Raw genomic sequence first — 19,966 nt, 5'->3', positions numbered from 1 at the left:
GCCTAAATGATCTCTCTCTCTTTCTTTCTCTTATCTTCACCTCATTTCACCTGACTGAGCCTAATCTGAACTATCTCCTAATCACTGACTCAGCCTCCAGTATCTCTTGGACTAATCTATCTTCCAAACTGCTATCAAGCAATTCTCATTATACCACTTTCTTGTAAAAAAGTCCACATAAAGGGCGGGCCACGGTAGCTCAGTGGCAGAGTTCTCGCCTGCAATCACCGAGTTTGATTCCCGGTGCCTGCCCATGTAAACAAAAAGAAAAGAAAAAAAAAGTCCATATAAAACCCTTCACCACCCAGCCTCTGTTGTATACCATGCTCTGATATATTTGCAACTCCCAAATGATTTGAGTTATCACTTAAACATATAAAAAGTGATATAAACATATAAAAAGACATATAAAAAATTGTTTATTATCCATGCTATCTCACGCCTCTAAACATCTGAAATCCACCCTTCATCCTCACAGCTCTCCCAGCCTCTATTCAAATGGCCACTTTCAGCCTGTCATTCGAGAATCAGCTCAAGCGTGAATCGTTGCATGAAGCCTCCATTACCCTGAATTTAAGAATGCTGGTTTGATTTTATTATTGCACTTATTTTCCTGTGTCACAAGATATATATTTACAAGTCTATTCCTTCAACTTGATAATGAGCTACCTGAGGGCAGGTTCTGCTTATACATCAGTATATCTTGAGTCCAGGTCGGAGCCTGGCACAGAATGAGCATTTAAAGACTGTTGAATGAACAGCCCCATTATTCGATTACCTTTTCCCAATAATCTCATGTAAGTCCCCTAAATTTTAAGTTGCACTTAGGTCATTTCGATTGTTCCTATTTATTTTAATCTGGGCTGTCACTAATTCTTGCATTTTTCTCTTCTTCCTCAGGTCTCATTTCATCCATACACATAACACACACAAACATTAAATATATATATGTGTGTGTGTGTGTGTGTATAGATAGATAGATAGATTTAGCAGCTTTCCAATTAAATGATCATGATTTTTTTCTTAGGTCAGAAATTAAATCTTAGCTTGAAAATATTTAGGATTATTTTTTATTTCCTAGTAATTCATATAACAGAATAGCATCATTAGATACATAGAATTAGAATTATATTTGAAGAAAAGATGCAACTAATTGAAAGCTGCTATGCTTTATAGAGTGACATTTGGGCAAATCACACTGAACTGTCTTATTTCCTCATTTTTCTCAATCCTTACCTATAGACAGAAAAATGCCTGGACCGATTGAACTGATAGGAGAGCTATAAGGAGAAAATGAAACAAACAAAATGCTCTAACATTGTAAAATCCTTCTTATTCAGAATATAAAAAGCTCCTCTAAAGAATTAGCATGCAAATAAAATCATGCAAATGGAATCTATTCATTTTAAAGGGACAAGCAATAAACATTTGAAATCTTGCACATAGTTTAAAAAATGTCTATGGATTATTATGTTTGTTTGTTTTTCTATGGATTATTTTTCAATATCATTTTCTCATATACATGCATTTGTGTGTAACTGAACAGACATCTAGTCTATTGGGCTCCTATTAAGTACCAGGTACTTGTCCTGGACAGGCTGGGCATCTCTGGGGTGGAGGGTAGAGACTGAGTTTACATTTAGACAGTTTGCTCTGTGCAGTAACAGAGGTGTGGGGCACAGGGAGAGAGGTCTTGGCTAAGGGTTGCATGCTAAAATCTGAGCTAACCAATATTGTGGAGCTAGGCAAGATGTCAGTGAATTCCAATGAAGTCAGACCACATGGCACTTAAAGATCTAAAGAAAGAGTGTCAAATGTTTAAAACTTGTCTTCAAAAACCTAAAGACAGAAAAAGGTTAATTTAAATACCGTAAACAGGAGAAAGTAATAACAGTGACGGATTTTGTTCCTCTTTAATGACCCTCGTGGCAGCAAATGGGATTTCCTTTCTATTAAACAGGAGACAGCACTCATGGGCACCCCAGTTTAAACAGGTTCAGTTCTCAGTTCTTTGTATTTAATGTCTCCAAATGGACTATGCGTTTACTCTATAGCTCATCACGAAATAGATACAGAAGAAAAATTCACCCATACTTATCATGTAAGCATTTATGTATGAAAACCTCTCCCTGCAATATTACCTGTATGCAAAGTAAACATTTTAGAAACAGTGCATTCTAATGTAGCATTATCAACAAGTGGTAAGAATGCGTCCAGAGTTCAGACTTTTGCTTTTGGAGTGATCAGCCTGTCCAAGTGTGCCTGGGACTCTCCCGGTTTGGATACTAAAAGTCTTACATCCTGGAAACCCTTCTTCAGTAGGAGGATGTGCCTCTTTGCTGTTTGGGAAAATTCTATATGTTCTGAAATAAGCATTTGGACAATTTCTTACAATAGCTGAGCCAATATAGTTTATTCTCTTCACCAAAGTTATGATAGGCAATTACATACAATGTTCTAGAAATATCTACTTCTGGAAATGAAATTGAGCTCATGCAATTTAGGATGCTGAAACAAGTTTAGAATGTCCAAATGTAGGACCTGTTTGTGCTTATGAGCACGGAAAGTTAATAAGTTCAAGCAATTGGCCACATTTCTTAATAAATATGTGTAATATTAATATTATATGCTTAGCATGACCCTGAATGGGATGCTGGCTGATTAAGAGCACAGGCTTAGAAATCAGATGAGCTTGAATTAAAATCCTGATTCTCTTGCTCACTGGCTATGTGATTTGAAGAAATTTATTTCCTCTCTCTAATTCTTCATTTCCTCATCTTTAAAACAATCTCAGAAGATAATTATAAGAAGAGGCATAAAAAATGTAGATGATTTCACTTCTCTGAGCCGCATATTCCCTAACTCTAAAATAGGTTCTTGTGATGATTAAATAATGTAAAGCACTTAGCATAGTCCCTCGCACATAGGAAGTACTCAATAAATATTCAGTAATATTATTTATATTATTTATTATTAGAGAAATATTCCCAAATTTAAAGGAGGAATATCGATAATCAACCAAATTAGGTTCTCTCAGATGCTAAAAAGAAGCCTTTGAAAGCTAGAGATCACCTTTTCTAAATTCCCTACCTACAGCTTCTAGGACTATCAGTCTGGCAATTTTGGTCATTTAATCCAGTCAGCACATTACAGCACAAAGGTATTGCCCCCATAACTGTCAGTGCTTGCAGCAGCCCTGGACCCTCTACTCTTCTTGCACTGTAACCCAAGATCACTGCCCCTCATCCCCCACCATTCAGTTCTCTTCACTCAAGCCCCTGATTGTAAAAGAAAAAAAAGAAAAAAAAAAAGACAATAATAATAGAGTGCTTCAAAATTTACTCTTTATTTCAGCTGCGACTTTTTGAGATGGGCCCTGACCACAGGTGCTGTGGGACAGAGGTTGGTCAGGAAAGAGACCATTACTCCCCCGTAAGAAAGGCACTGCCTCCTGTGCCACTGAGAACGTTCTAGCACCTAAGTTTCGGGTTCCCCCACCTTCCTTTTCCTTTTCTGTGTCCTAAGACAAGTGTTCAAGTGGAAACCATTTCTGCATCTTGCAAGAAAATATAATATTATTGAAACATAATTATCATTTCAAACATCTTCATTCAATGCATAGGATATTTTACTGAAGTAATTCTTAGTGAAGTTGTTATTGAAAGTAAATAAGTTAGCATATTCATTTGTTCTAAGAACTGGGCAACAAATCTGACACTGGTGAAACGCCATCTAACTGTCGATGGCTGGATAGGCCTCAGCGGCCAGTTTCCTCACCTACAACAATGCCATAGGAAAAAAACAGGAAGTAGATGTTGGGAGCAAAACTGCTCAGCATCAGGCCCCCAGCCACCATGAAGCCACTGAAGATCGTGACAGGTCTTGCTCCAAAAGATGAGACACAGAAGCTGCACACGGGACCTGAAAAGAGAAATGAAACCTTCACTAACTTAACAGTAATCTCCTTCCCACGATAATATGATCCACCCCATCTTTCAAAGCAATACTTTCTGTTATAAAACAAACACAATAATAAAATAGATAACAAATGAACACCAAAATTAAAAAATAATAAAATTTTAAAAACATAATAATTATAGTGCTGAGTATTTACTATGTGCTATGCATGCTGCTAGGTGTGTCCCAGAAATGATCCCATTAAATTTTACTCTCACCATAGCCCTCCCAAGGTAGATACTCTGGTTTTTTTTTTATGAGGAAACTTAAGACTTCAAGGTGGTAAGATCACTTGGCTAAAAAAATGAGGGCTCTGGAACTAGACTGTACTACTCACTAGCATTTGCTCATAGGCAATTTAAGAAATCTCTCTGCGCTTTAGTTTCATCCTCCGAAAATTGGAATAAAATAATAGCACCTACCCCACAGTGTAACTGTACGAACGAATGTAAAACTGATCACAAGATGTGGTCCAGGACAGTGCCCAATCAATGCTAGCTCTTCAGTGATGATGATGGTAGCAGCAGCTACCACAGTAGTAAAAGAAGAAATGAAAAACCAGGCAGTTTGACTCCCAGGCTACAAAGCCACCCACTTAACCACTCTACAATTCTGAGAATTTTTTGTCTCCTGGCATGGCATATGCATCTTTCATCCTTAGAGCTTCTTTACTGCACAAAGCCAGAATATTACTGACGATCAAAATAAATTTGGGGGTTGACTAGATACAACAAAGAGTAACCCCAGGGACTTCCTGGAAGATGGCGGCTTAGTAAGACGCGCGGATCTTAGTTTCTTCTCCAGGACAGCTACTAGGGGAGTAGAAACGATACAGAAAGCGCCCAAAGTCACAACAGAGATAAAAAAGACAGCGTACCCCATCCTGGAACGGCTGGCTGGCTGAGAGAAGCAGCTCGGGTGAGATCGCCGAGGCCCGCGGGCCTCACCGGGCAGGGCGGGAAGTGGCCGGAGTCACCCCCTTCCCCCTTCCCGGGCCGGCTGGGAGAATTGGAGAGGCGGTCCCCTGAAACCAAGGCGGCTGGCGCCCACACCACGCGCAGCCCCCCGGACCAACTGAGAGAATTGGATCGGAAATCCCCAGGCCGTGGAGAACGGTGACGGGTGGGGGAGGCCCCTTCCAAACCCGTGACTCCCGGGGAACGTGCACTCTCTCGGGCGGGCCGCTGCCGCTGGCGCCCTCCCGCCACGCTTGTTGCCCAGGGCCGACTAGGAAATTCGGAAGGGCTCTTTCCCGGGCTGCAGCGACCAGCAACCCTCCCTGCGTTCGGACCCCGGGCCGGTTCAAGCCGCTTCGGCTAGCGAACCCCCCGGACGGCGAGAGTTTTCCAAAGTTTAAGGTCCCACAGCACCTTTTACTGGTGGGACCCGCAGACAAACGTGTGCCACGAGCGCCACCTACTGGGCAGGATAAGAAAAACAGAACCCAGAGATTTCACAGGAAAATCTTCCAAACTTTTGGATCCAATACCCAGGGAAATCTGTCTAAATGCGCAGATGCCAACAGAAGATAACGGATCACGCTCAAATAATTGAAAATATGGCCCAGTCAAAGGAACAAACCAATAGTTCAAATGAGATACAGGAGCTGAGACAACTAATGCTAAATATACGAACAGAAATGGAAAACCTCTTCAAAAACGAAATCGATAAATTGAGGGAGGACATGAAGAAGACATGGGCTGAACATAAAGAAGAAATAGAAAAACTGAAAAAACAAATCACAGAACTTATGGAAGTGAAGGACAAAGTAGAAAAGATAGAAAAAACAATGGATACCTACAATGATAGATTCAAAGAGACAGAAGATAGAATTAGTGATTTGGAGGATGGAACATCTGAATTCCAAAAACAAACAGAAACTATCGGGAAAAGAATGGAAAAATTTGAACAGGGTATCAGGGAACTCAAGGACAATATGAACCGCACAAATATACGTGTTGTGGGTGTCCCAGAAGGAGAAGAGAAGGGAAAAGGAGGAGAAAAACTAATGGAAGAAATTTTCACTGAAAATTTCCCAACTCTTATGAAAGACCTAAAATTACAGATCCAAGAAGTGCAGCGCACCCCAAAGAGATTAGACCCAAATAGGCGTTCTCCAAGACACTTACTAGTTAGAATGTCAGAGGTCAAAGAGAAAGAGAGGATCTTGAAAGCAGCAAGAGAAAAACAATCCATCACATACAAGGGAAACCCAATAAGACTATGTGTAGATTTCTCAGCAGAAACCATGGAGGCTAGAAGACAGTGGGATGATATATTTAAATTACTAAAAGAGAAAAACTGCCAACCAAGACTCCTATATCCAGCAAAATTGTCCTTCAAAAATGAGGGAGAAATTAAAACATTCTCAGATAAAAAGTCACTGAGAGAATTTGTGACCAAGAGACCAGCTCTGCAAGAAATACTAAAGGGAGCACTAGAGTCAGAACCAAAAAGACAGAAGAGAGAGGTATGGAAAAGAGTGTAGAAAGAAGGAAAGTCAGATATGATATATATAATACAAAAGGCAAAATGGCAGAGGAAAATATTATCCAAACAGTAATAACACTAAATGTTAATGGACTGAATTCCCCAATCAAAAGACATAGATTGGCAGAATGGATTAAAAAACAGGATCCTTCTATATGCTGTCTACAGGAAACACATCTTAGACCCAAAGATAAACATAGGTTGAAAGTGAAAGGTTGGGAAAAGATATTTCATGCAAATAACAACCAGAAAATAGCAGGAGTGGCTATACTAATATCCAACAAGTTAGACTTCAAATGTAAAACAGTTAAAAGAGACAATGAAGGACACTATATACTAATAAAAGGAACAATTAAACAAGAAGACATGACAATCATAAATATTTATGCACCGAACCAGAATGCCCCAAAATACGTGAGGAATACACTGCAAACACTGAAAAGGGAAATAGACACAAATACCATAATAGTTGGAGACTTCAATTCCCCACTCTCATCAATGGACAGAACATCTAGACAGAGGATCAATAAAGAAATAGAGAATCTGAATATTACTATAAAGGAGCTAGACTTAACAGACATTTATAGGACATTACATCCCACAACAGCAGGATACACCTTTTTCTCAAGTGCTCATGGATCATTCTCAAAGATAGACCATATGCTGGGTCACAAAGCAAGCCTTAACAAATTTAAAAAGATTGAAATCATACACAACACTTTCTCGGATCATAAAGGAATGAAGTTGGAAATCAATAATAGGCGGAATGCCAGAAAATTCACAAATACCTGGAGGCTCAACAACACACTCTTAAACAACAAGTGGGTCAAAGAAGAAATTGCAAGAGAAATTAGTAAATACCTCGAGGCAAATGAAAATGAAAACACAACATATCAAAACTTATGGGATGCAGCAAAGGCAGTGCTAAGAGGGAAATTTATTGCCCTAAATGCCTATATCAGAAAAGAAGAAAAGGCAAAAATGCAGGAATTAACTGTTCAATTGGAAGAACTGGAGAAAGAACAGCAAACTAATCCCAAAGCAAGCAAAAGGAAAGAAATAACAAAGATCAGAGCAGAAATAAATGAAATTGAAAATATGAAAACAGTAGAGAAAATCAATAAGACCAGAAGTTGGTTCTATGAGAAAATCAATAAGATTGATGGGCCCCTATCAAGATTGACAAAAAGAAGAAGAGAGAGGATGCAAATAAATAAGATCAGAAATGGAAGAGGAGACATAACTACTGACCTCACAGAAATAAAGGAGGTAATAACAGGATACTATGAACAACTTTACGCTAATAAATACAACAATTTAGATGAAATGGGCGGGTTCCTGGAAAGACATGAACAACCAACTTTGACTCAAGAAGACATAAATGACCTCAACAAACCAATCACAAGTAAAGAAATTGAATTAGTCATTCGAAAGCTTCCTAAAAAGAAAAGTCCAGGACCAGATGGCTTCACATGTGAATTCTACCAAACGTTCCAGAAAGAATTAGTACCAATTCTCCTCAAACTCTTCAAAAAAATCGAAGTGGAGGGAAAACTGTCTAATTCATTCTATGAAGCCAACATCACCCTCATACCAAAACCAGGCAAAGATATTACAAAAAAAGAAAACTACAGACCAATCTCTCTAATGAATACAGATGCAAAAATCCTCAATAAAATTCTAGCAAATCGTATCCAACAACACATTAAAAGAATTATACATCATGACCAAGTAGGATTCATCCCAGGTATGCAAGGATGGTTCAACATAAGAAAATCAATTAATGTAATACACCATATCAACAAATCAAAGCAGAAAAATCACATGATCATCTCAATTGATGCAGAGAAGGCATTCGACAAGATTCAACATCCTTTCCTGTTGAAAACACTTCAAAAGATAGGAATACAAGGGAACTTCCTTAAAATGATAGAGGGAATATATGAAAAACCCACAGCTAATATCATCCTCAATGGGGAAAAATTGAAAACTTTCCCCCTAAGATCAGGAACAAGACAAGGATGTCCACTATCACCACTATTATTCAACATTGTGTTGGAGGTTCTAGCCAGAGCAATTAGACAAGAAAAAGAAATACAAGGCATCAAAATTGGAAAGGAAGAAGTAAAACTATCACTGTTTGCAGATGATATGATACTATACGTCGAAAACCCGGAAAAATCCACAACAAAACTACTAGAGCTAATAAATGAGTACAGCAAAGTAGCAGGTTACAAGATCAACATTCAAAAATCTGTAGCATTTCTATACACTAGTAATGAACAAGCTGAGGGGGAAATCAAGAAACGAATCCCATTTACAATTGCAACTAAAAGAATAAAATACCTAGGAATAAATTTAACTAAAGAGACAAAAAACCTATATAAAGAAAACTACAAAAAACTGCTAAAAGAAATCACAGAAGACCTAAATAGATGGAAGGGCATACCGTGTTCATGGATTGGAAGACTAAATATAGTTAAGATGTCAATCCTACCTAAATTGATTTACAGATTCAATGCAATACCAATCAAAATCCCAACAACTTATTTTTCAGAAATAGAAAAACCAATAAGCAAATTTATCTGGAAGGGCAGGGTGCCCCGAATTGCTAAAAACATCTTGAGGAAAAAAAACGAAGCTGGAGGTCTCGCGCTGCCTGACTTTAAGGCATATTATGAAGCCACAGTGGTCAAAACAGCATGGTATTGGCATAAAGATAGATATATCGACCAATGGAATCGAATAGAGTGCTCAGATATAGACCCTCTCATCTATGGACATTTGATCTTTGATAAGGCAGTCAAGCCAACTCACCTGGGACAGAGCAGTCTCTTCAATAAATGGTGCCTAGAGAACTGGATATCCATATGCAAAAGAATGAAAGAAGACCCATCTCTCACACCCTATACAAAAGTTAACTCAAAATGGATCAAAGATCTAAACATTAGGTCTAAGACCATAAAACAGATAGAGGAAAATGTTGGGAGATATCTTATGGATCTTACAACTGGAGGCGGTTTTATGGACCTTAAACCTAAAGCAAGAGCACTGAAGAAGGAAATAAATAAATGGGAACTCCTCAAAATTAAACACTTTTGTGCATCAAAGAACTTCATCAAGAAAGTAGAAAGACAGCCTTCACAATGGGAGACAATATTTGGAAATGATATATCAGATAAAGGTCTAGTATCCAGAATTTATAAAGAGATTGTTCATCTCAACAACAAAAAGACAGCCAACCCAATTACAAAATGGGAAAAAGACTTGAACAGACACCTATCAGAAGAGGAAATACAAATGGCCAAAAGGCACATGAAGAGATGCTCAATGTCCCTGGCCATTAGAGAAATGCAAATCAAAACCACAATGAGATATCATCTCACACCCACCAGAATGGCCATTATCAACAAAACAGAAAATGACAAGTGCTGGAGAGGATGCGGTGAAAGAGGCACACTTATCCACTGTTGGTGGGAATGTCAAAGGGTGCAACCACTGTGGAAGGCAGTTTGGCGATTCCTCAAAAAGTTGAATATAGAATTGCCATACGACCCAGCAATACCATTGCTGGGAATATACTCAAAGGACTTAAGGGGAAGGACACAAACGGACATTTGCACACCAATGTTTATAGCAGCGTTATTTACAATTGCAAAGAGATGGAAACAGCCGAAATCTCCATCAACAGAAGAGTGGCTAAACAAACTGTGGTATATACATACGATGGAATACTATGCAGCTTTAAGACAGGATAAACTTATGAAGCATGTAATAACATGGATGGACCTAGAGAACATTATGCTGAGTGAGTCTAGCCAAAAACTAAAGGACAAATACTGTATGGTCCCACTGATGTGAACAGACATTCGAGAATAAATTTGGAATATGTCCTTGATAACAGAGTCCAGCAGGAGGTAGAAACAGGGTAAGATAATGGCCAATTGGAGTTGAAGGGATACAGACGGTGTAACAGGACTAGATACAAAAACTCAAAAATGGACGGCACAATAATACCTAATCGTAAAGTAATCATGTTAAAACACTGAATGAAGCTGCATCTGAGCTATAGGTTTTTGTTTTGTTTTGTTTTGTTTTGTTTTGATTTTACTATTATTACTTTTATTTTTTTCTCTATATTAACATTCTATATCTTTTTCGGTTATGTTGCTAGTTCTTCTAAACCAATGCATATGTACTAAGAAATGATGATCATGCATCTATGTGATGATGTTAAGAATTAATGATTGCATATGTAGAATGGTATGATCTCTAAATGTTGGGTTAATTTCTTTTTTTCCGTTAATTAAAAAAAAAAAAAGAGAAGGGATAATTGGAGCTGAAGGGATACAGACTGTACAACGGGACTGGATATAAAAACTCAGAAATGGACAGCACAATACTACCCAATTGTAATGCAATTATGTTAAAACACTGAATGAAGCTGCATGTGAGGTATAGGTTTTTTGTTTTTGTTTTTTTGTTTTTTTTTCTTTCTATTATTGTTTTAATTCTTATTCTGCTGTCTTTTTATTTCTTTTCTAAATCGATGCAAATGTACTAAGAAATGATGAATATGCAACTATGTGATGTTATTAAGAATTACTGATTGTACATGTAGATTGGAATGATTTCTAATTGTTTTGTTAATTCTTTTTTTAATTAATTAAAAAAAAAAAAAAGAGTAACCCCACATTAGGATGAGGTGGTTATTCTTATTTATCCAATATTATGGGAGGGGAGGGCAAATGGAAGAGCACCCTACCCGTTGATGCATGGGTCTGCCAGCACCACTATTCTATACTCCACACATCACCTAGAATTTGGGGGAGGGAGGCATTGTTGATTGGTGGGCAAAAATGGTCAGTACGTGTATCAGTTCTATGTATGTTACCAAATGTTCTTACGATAGGATTTAGGTGATAGTGAAATTCTTCGCCACTAGCACTGTACCTGCAAAGCACGTGGAACCATATGGACCTTAGCATATGATGAGGGTTATTCAATAGTCTCATTTTATATGGAAGGAAACTGCAGCTGAGGGAGGTTATAGTAGCCAGGCAGAAGAAAGAGCTCAGGATTTGGAATCCAAAAGAAAGAGAAACATGCTTTCATTAAGTTGACAGCATCCTTTTAAGGTAAAAATTTTTATCCCCAATTTTTAAAAAGGACAGTCTCCAGAATGGCTAATGACAGACAATACCAAGTGTTAGCAAGAATGTGGAGCAACTCAAATGCTGCTGGCATTCTCTACTAAATCTGAACACAGCACACTATGCAACCTAGAAGTTCCACTGCTGCTACACTCTGCAACTCAATAGAAATGCCTACACCAAAGGTTATACACACAAATCTTCATAGCAGAACTATTCATAATAGCCCAAACCTAATGTTTGTCAACAGTAAAATGCAAAAACACATTCTGGTATATCCATACCATGGGCTATTATATGAATGAGAATGAATGATCTACAACAACACACAACATGAAAGCATCTCATAAATACACGGTGAATTAGAAAATTGGAATTTTTCTAATTTCCAATTAGAAAAAGTATAAAAGCAGGTAAAACTAATTTATGGTGCTGGAACACAAAATAATGGTTATTCAGGTAGGGGGTGGGAAGGTATAGTGAGAAAGGAGCACAGCAGCATTTGCAGGGTGCTACTGCTATTCTGTTTCATGTGCTGTGATCAGTTAGCTAAAATTCATTGAGCTGTGCTCTTCTGATAATTGCACTTTTCTGCATTTATCTTTTACAGTTTAAAGGAAATTCTAACAGAAAAAAGTATGTAATCTCTCTACAGTCTCACTGCTAATAAGCGGAAAAGCCAAGGTCCCACCCCAAGCCAAACATTCTCCCAACACCAGAGAATCTCCTAAGCACATATTAAGGCCAAGTTCTGCCCACTGCGATACCACACAGTTCTAGGGTCTATTGCGCTCCCACTTCCTGCCTGGCCTTGAACTGACTCCTGCCATGCCAGGCTCTCCTGTCTGAGCCAGTACAGAAAAGCCTGAACTCTGACAGACGCATATTCTAGGCCAGTGTTTGAAAAGGAAGATCCATTTGAAAGGCTGCAGTTATCATTCCAGAGTTGAGCTCTCTGTATACCTAATGTGAAATATTTAGGTACTTCAAAAATAGAAACTATTTCAAAAGTCAAATTTTATAAAGGGATGTCTGATATCATAAAAGCATGACCCTTCTCTGCTGTTTACCAAATAATTGACACAAAGAATGTTCAAAATCTAACAGCCACAATGAAATTGAAACAGAGATTATTACCAGCATACTTAAAAAGTTTCAAGTTTATTCTCAACCAAAAGGGGGAAGAGTAAAATGAGACAAAGTGTCAATGGCTGAGAGATTCCAAACAGAGTCCAGAGGTTATCCTGGAGGTTATTCTTACGCATTAAGTAGATATCACCTTGTTGTTCAAGATGTAGTGGAGAGGCTGGAGGGAATTGCCTGAAAATGTAGTGCTGTGTTCCAGTAGCCACGTCTCTTGATGATGATTGAACAATGATATAGCTTTCACAATGAGACTCTGTGAATGTGAAAACCTTATGTCTGATGCTCCTTTTAGCTACTATATCAACAGAAGAGTAGAACATATGGAATAAAAATAAATAATAGGGGGAACAAATGTTAAAATAAATTCAGTTTGAAATGTTAGTGGTAAATGAAAGCGAGGGGTAAGGGGTATGGTATGTATAGTCTTTTTTTTCTCTATTATCATTTTATTTCTTTTTCTGTTGTCTTTTTATTTCTTTTTCTAAATCGATGCAAATGTACTAAGAAAGGATGAATATGCAACTATGTGATGATAGTAAGAATTACTGATTGTATATGTAGAATGGAATGATATCTAAATGTTTTGTTAATTTTTTTAATTAATAAAAAAAAGTTTCAAGTTTAATCCTCAAAGTAGGCCTTTAAATCTATATTTTTAAAAGCATGTTAGCTCCAGGAGGAAACTCAAGGATTGGGAAGGATTAGGCAGGATTGAGAGGTGAGGAGTGGGGATGAGGAATGGAGAATATTTCACATGGCAATGTACAACCCAAACCATTGTTTATAAAATATGTAATATTATTATCAATTATGTGATAAATTCTTAAAGCATTTTTGCCTAACATGATTCTTTAAAAAAAATTTAAGCATCGGGAAGAAATGAACAGAAATTCTTTGACAGATCAAAACAGCAAATCAAAAGCTGGTTTGGAAGATTTTTCTATTTTCACACTGCCATCTGCTGCTTACATAGAGGAAAATATCCTGATAACAGCAATCAAAAAGAAAAAAATTGGGTGGGCCACGGTGGCTCGGCAGCCAGAGTTCTCGCCTGTCATGCTGGAGACATGGGTTTGATTCCCAGTGTCTGTCCATGCACAAAAAAAAAAAAAAAAAAAGAAAGAAAGAAAAAGAAAAAAATGTAGAGCAGAAAGAGTCCTTGGAAATGATCTAAACACCATATTTTTTTTAAATGATGAAATTGGAGCTTGGAAAATTCACATGATTTGACCAAGAACCCATAGCTAATCAATGATAGGGCTAAGGCCAAAGCCAGCCCACCATCCTTCCCAATTGAGACATCTTTCAATTGGTACCTTAATTTTTTTTCTAGAAATCGAAATATTAGTAGAAAACATAAATATATTTTTGTTAATATCTTACAGATTAAATAGTTCTATGGGTTTATGACAGACAAAAACATAACATTTATTTTCATTCTGGTATTTAAAAGTTTAGAGCAAATTATTTTTTTCGCATACTTGGAACCAGAATATTTATGGATTATTCTTAAATAGATTTAAGCTACAGTAGCCCATATTTCAACAGGGACAATTAGAGCAAAGTATAACTGGAGGTGACCATCAAGTCACAATCTGCATAACATATGACACATTTGTGTGTTTAACTCTTCGTATTAATATGCAAGGTCTCATTGGGTAGATAGAAATACTAGTGGTCAATGAAAGGGTAAGGGGTATGGTATACATGAGTTTTTTCTTTTTCTTTTTTTTTTTTGGAGTGATGCAAATATTCTAAAAAATGATCATGGTTATGAATACAAAACCATGTGATGATACTGTGAGCGACTAATTGCATACCATGTATGGAATGCATGTGTGTGAAGATGTGCCAATAAAATTTTTTTTTAAATATTCAAGGTCTCTAAGATGATAAACTGCTACTACTGCCCACACTAGATTAGTTTCAAGAGATGAATTAAATCAAAAGACACTTTCAGGGGCGCTTAGTTAAGATGCTGTAGGTCTTTCACTTTGCAGAAGGAACCTTTAGAACAAAAGTTGGTAACCCACTATTATGACCCAGTCATTCCACACTTTGAATCCTGTACAAGCGAAAAAAACAAAAAGGAGAGGTTCCCTCGTGTGGTCATATGATTGCTAAATTTTATTTTAACAAGTAAAGATTTTTCATGAATATAATAACCATCTATTATCACCACCATTTCATAAAAGAAGGACATTTTTATAAGACAAGAGTGAGGAGGACATAATATCAGAGAAGAATGTAAGATAGTAAAAAGATAGTGGGAACCTTACACATGTACCACATATATCATTGTCTTTATATTCCTTTTGCTTCCACTGAAAAATTTTCCTTGAACTTAAAGTTATCTGTGTATTGCTGTTTGGGAGCCACTATTGCCATTAGCACCTTCCTTTTGGGAAATTAATTGTGACTGGTTGGTTGAATGAACAGCCAGCAGCACAGAATGGTCTAAAGATGGCAGGTGGTTTGTAGGCACAGGGAAGTGGACAGCTCTATCCTTTCTAGAGCTCCCAGAGCCCTCAAAGGTGTTCTATCCTCCTCCATCAGGCAACATCTTTCATCCAAAAAAGATAAGAACCTGTATGTTACAGAGAATAAGTGACCTTATAAACCTAAGTGAGGAAGAGAAAAGAAAGGAGCGAAAAGTGGGATTTTGAGTAATGCAAACCTCTTAAATACGAAGCAAAGCAAAGAATATAAAATATTCTGTTGACAGCCATCTGTAAGTCAGACTGTTTGATATAATTTTTCAGCTGAGGAGGGGAATGGAAATTAAAACCTTAACCAGAAAAGGGTTTTGTTATGATCACAGGTGAAGTAGGAAAATGAGAAGAATGGATTGCTTCTAAGAAAATGATGAAATTGTTTCCTTTGGCCTTTCAAAGGGAGGAATAATAATTGTAATGTAATTTGGGAGGAAATGTAATTTGGGAGGAAACAACAAAGTCAAATTTTTGCTGACTGTTAAAATTAATGTGGAAGAATACGTTTCTTAAAATTTCAAAAGTATGTAAGTAACATTAAATTTAGAACTATATTAATCAAACAAAAAAGTGAATATTTGATCACTGTCATTCCTCCACTGTTTACCAAACGTCTGCTATAGCTGTGCTGTACGAGAGAAATATGAAGAGCCACAAATGCAATTTCAAATTGTTTAGTAGTCACGTTAGAAAAGTAAAAAGAGGAAAAATTAATTCTAATAAAATATTTACCTAACCTAATATACTCATTTCAAGATTTCAATGTCAATAATGAGCTATTCTACATTATTTATATCCATATAAAGTCCTTGAAACCTAGTGTATAGTTTACACTTAGCCGATAAAGTGCATCTCAGCTTGAATGAGTCCCATTTCAGGTGCCCGAGAGCCACTTGTGGCTAGTGACTGCTGAAGTGGACAGCACAGCACCTGAGGCTCAAATCATGTTAGATGCTAAGGAGGACACAGAGAAGACAAAGGGAGTCCAGGACTAGTCTAGAAGGCAAACAAATACACCACTGAGTGTTACACTAAAACCTGAGGCCAGGAGTAATAAGCATCAAAAGAAGGCTTCAGACTGTGTGTTCTGGGAACATAGTAGGGCTGGGCTAAGGAACTGAGTCTTGAATTTAGCCTTGACATGTGTTTACAAAATAGATGAGAGGACATTATAAATAGAGGGAAGGTAAACCTAATGTGTTTTTCCAGTTTGTGCTTCTTATAGGATAGCTTTTGGTTAATGGGTAGGGACCTTTTCCTTTGCAAAATAAACTCAATCTCTGTGGACTTCCATCTCAAAAAGTTTCAAAGAAACAAAGAATGGTAGGATGGGCAGGTCTGCTGCATAGGAGCTGTAAGTAGGTCAAAAGTACAGTGAGAAGTAAAATATAGAAGTAACAAGGTTGTATACCCAAAGCTCAGCAGGGATTTTCGAGGGGAGTCCACTGATGAGGACCATCAGATCCCTTCCCGCTACCTAAGATGCAGGCAGGAAATAGTATGGTGTGGGCTTCTCCATACTTAGAGCCCTCACCCATGCTACCTGCTACGACCAGTAACTTCGTTCCCCTGTGGGGTTCTCATGTTCCCATTCCTGGAACTATCTAGCTGACTGCAAGTTGGCCAGTGCAGTGGAATCCTTGGTGAGAGGCAGGAATTTGGTCCTCCATGAAGAGTTACCAGTACTTGAAGGTAAAAATAGATACATATATGGTCAAACCCAGCTCTGCTAGCATTCGCACCTCAGTCAGCAAGCCCATCCGGCTACGGTGAGGCACTCTGTTAACCTAGAGATGTGTTTACTGACCTGTAAGATTCAATTGAAGGCATCTGAAGCAATCGATTTGGGGAAGAAGGACTCAAATATGCTTTGAGTACAAAACTACAGAGCAAAAGGTCTTCCCTGCTGTTTCACCAACTCAGTTGTCTGAAAAGTGGCCCTACCCTTCTCCTTGGATTTAACAAATGACATCTAGCCAAAGGGTGTTTTGCTAATCTTAAATCAATGCAAGGCTATGTTAGCCTTCTTGTTGAGTTACCTTCCATTCCTTCTATATAATTAAATTTTCAACCAAAATAGAACCAGTAGGAGATACACATTAAGAGGTTAATTGTATAAAAGCAAGTGAAGCAAGTATTTCCTTCAACTTTTAAAACTGTGCATTGTGAATGATTTACAGCTTTCTGGGAGAAAGTTAAAAAAAAAAAAAGAGTCATTGCAAGGAATAGGTTTATGTGATAATGAGGACTGCCTAGGCAAGTCGGGAGCAGGCCTTCAGGAAGGACAGGTGGATCTCTTGAGCATGAGCTGGAGCTTCTGTCCACAGGCTAAATGTTTTCTCTAAGACTTTATTCAAGGAAGCCTCAACTCTGCTCTTAGGTCCTTTCAACTTGTTGAATCTGGCCTTCCCCAGTTATTTAGCATAATTTCCCTTATTTAAAACCAACTCATTATGGACTTTACTCACATCTGCAAGATACCTTCACAGCAACACCCAGATAAGTGTTTGAATAACTTAGAGGTTATAAGTCGTCCAAGCTGACCCATAAAACTGACCATCACACCTCCCACCTTCCAACACAACCCCTCTTCTCCAGACAAACTTACTTGACCAGAGCACATCCCCTGCTGCACAGTCTCGAGGCCTCTGCCTACGGGGGCTCTGTGTGAACTGCTCTCCCCTTTCCTGCCCACACTTGCTGTGCTGCTTTGAAAGGATGTATGTCCTCTAGAAAAGCCATGTTTTAATCAAAATCCCATTTTGTAAAGGTAGAATAATCTCTATTCAATACTGTATGTTTGAAATTGTAATCAGATCATCTCCCTGGAGATGTGATTTAATCAAGAGTGGTTGATAAACTGGATTAGGTGACGACATGTCTCCACCCATTTGGGTAGGTCTTGAGAAGTTTCTGGAGTCATATAAAAGAAGAAACATTTTGGAGAATGAGAGATTTGGAGAGAGCAGAGAACGCTGCAGCACCACAAAGCAGAGAGTCCACGAGCCAGTGACCTTTGGAGATGAAGAAGAAAACGCCTCCTGGGGAGCTTCATGAAACCGGAAGCCAAGAGAGAAAGCTAACAGATGATGCCATGTTCGCCATGTGCCCTTCCAGCTGAGAGAGAAGCCCTGACTGTGTTCACCATGTGCCTTCTCACTTGAGAGAGAAACCCTGAACTTCATCGGCCTTCTTGACCAAGGTATCTTTTCCTGGATGGATGCCTTTGATTGGACATTTCTATAGACTTGTTTTAATTGGAACACTTTCTTGGCCTTAGAGCTGTAAACTAGCAACTCATTAAATTCCTCTTTTTAAAAGCCATTCTGTTTCTGGTATATTGCATTCTGGCAGCTAACAAACTAGAACACTTGCACAACCCTTGTGGCCCAACTCACAGCCCATCCCCTTAGAAAAAATCCCAGAAATTGCCTTGCCCTTGCCTCTCTCCTTGGTACTTGACATTTGTGAAGTCATAAACTGTTTTGTCTTTTTTGTCTCTTCCTGAGATCACAAACCCCTTCTAAGCATGAATTATGACTTCTCTCTCTGTATGCCCTAGCAGAGAAGTCTTTAATTTATGGTAAGGTGACCTTGTTCACAATATATAATCCAGGGATCTGGCAGGATCCTTTAACACAGCTTGATTCATCCAAAGGATCATCTGCACAAACAAATAATTCAGATGAGGAGAAGTATTTTCTCCTGAATTATTCAAGTTTCAAGGAGAAAGAATAGAGAATTTAAATTATATAGAGTCTAAGGTTCAGACTTTCATGTCCTCATAGTTCTAATGAACTATTATAAGCTATTGTGCAAACCTAGGTTTGTCAGAGACAATGAAAGGGCCTTCAAATTCCTCCGTTTTTCTGTTATGGGTTGAATTGCATCCCCCCAAAAGATATATTGAAGTCCTAACCCCCAGTACCTCAGAATGTGACCTTATTTGGAAACAGGGTCATTACCAGTAGAATTAAGCAAGTTTAAATGAGGTCATACCAGAGTAGGATGGGCTCTCCATCTAACATGACAGGACACAGAGAGACACACAGAGATGAGAATACCATTTGATGGCTGAGGCAGAGAATACCAATGGGCTACTGGCAAGCCACCAGAAGCCAGTAGAGAGGCACAGAACAGATTCGTCCCTACAGACTTGGAAGGAAGTAGGGGCCTGCCAGCACCTTGACTTCAGAGTTCTGGCCTCCAGAATGTAATACAATAAATTTCTGTTGTTTTAAGTCACCTAGTTTGTGGTATTCTGTTATGGCAACCCTGGCAATCTAAGACACCATTTCTCTAAAAATTGTCTTTATGTCCTGAAGTATCCCTTTCTTTAGTAAGTCATAGTTTGCTTGGAACTGCCTGGGAAAGAAATTTATGGGTGATTAGTTTTCTAATAAGTAATATTCGAGGAGCGCTTACTATATGCCAAACACCATCTCAATCATTCTATATAATCATAAGCTAGGTATTATTATCTCCAATTTAAAGATGATGGAACAGGCTTAACAGGTTAAAAAAAAACCTGAACCCTGACGCAATTCTTCCCCTCAAAAAGTGTGTGAGTCATCTTGGGCAAGTCACTAAACCTCAAGGACAAAAAGGTCTGCCTTAGTGCATTGTTACGAGGATAAAACAAGCGGCTGATGTTTGGTTTCTCATGATTGACATGGCATGAGAAGGACTATACCCAAGTAGAGATCCACTAGTTCCCTTTATAAAGAA

At 38.1% G+C, this 19,966-nt stretch overlaps 1 protein-coding gene across 6 annotated transcripts in view; it reads right to left on the bottom strand.

Annotated features, from left to right (window-relative positions):
- Positions 1-19,966, bottom strand: part of SLC16A9 (solute carrier family 16 member 9) — a 76,494-nt gene that overhangs the window by 9,845 nt on the left and 46,683 nt on the right. For all 6 annotated transcript variants that reach the window (XM_077125258.1, XM_077125256.1, XM_077125253.1 and 3 more), the window contains exon 3: positions 3,778-3,921. In XM_077125258.1, the coding sequence (XP_076981373.1) occupies positions 3,778-3,921 (144 nt within the window). The remainder of the gene's footprint in view (positions 1-3,777; positions 3,922-19,966) is intronic.

Source organism: Tamandua tetradactyla, chromosome 13 (assembly GCF_023851605.1).
Source record: "Tamandua tetradactyla isolate mTamTet1 chromosome 13, mTamTet1.pri, whole genome shotgun sequence".
NCBI classification, from domain to species: Eukaryota; Metazoa; Chordata; class Mammalia; order Pilosa; family Myrmecophagidae; genus Tamandua; species Tamandua tetradactyla.
The sequence above is the reverse complement of the archived record's forward strand: the minus strand, read 5'-3'. Positions and strand labels throughout refer to the sequence as shown.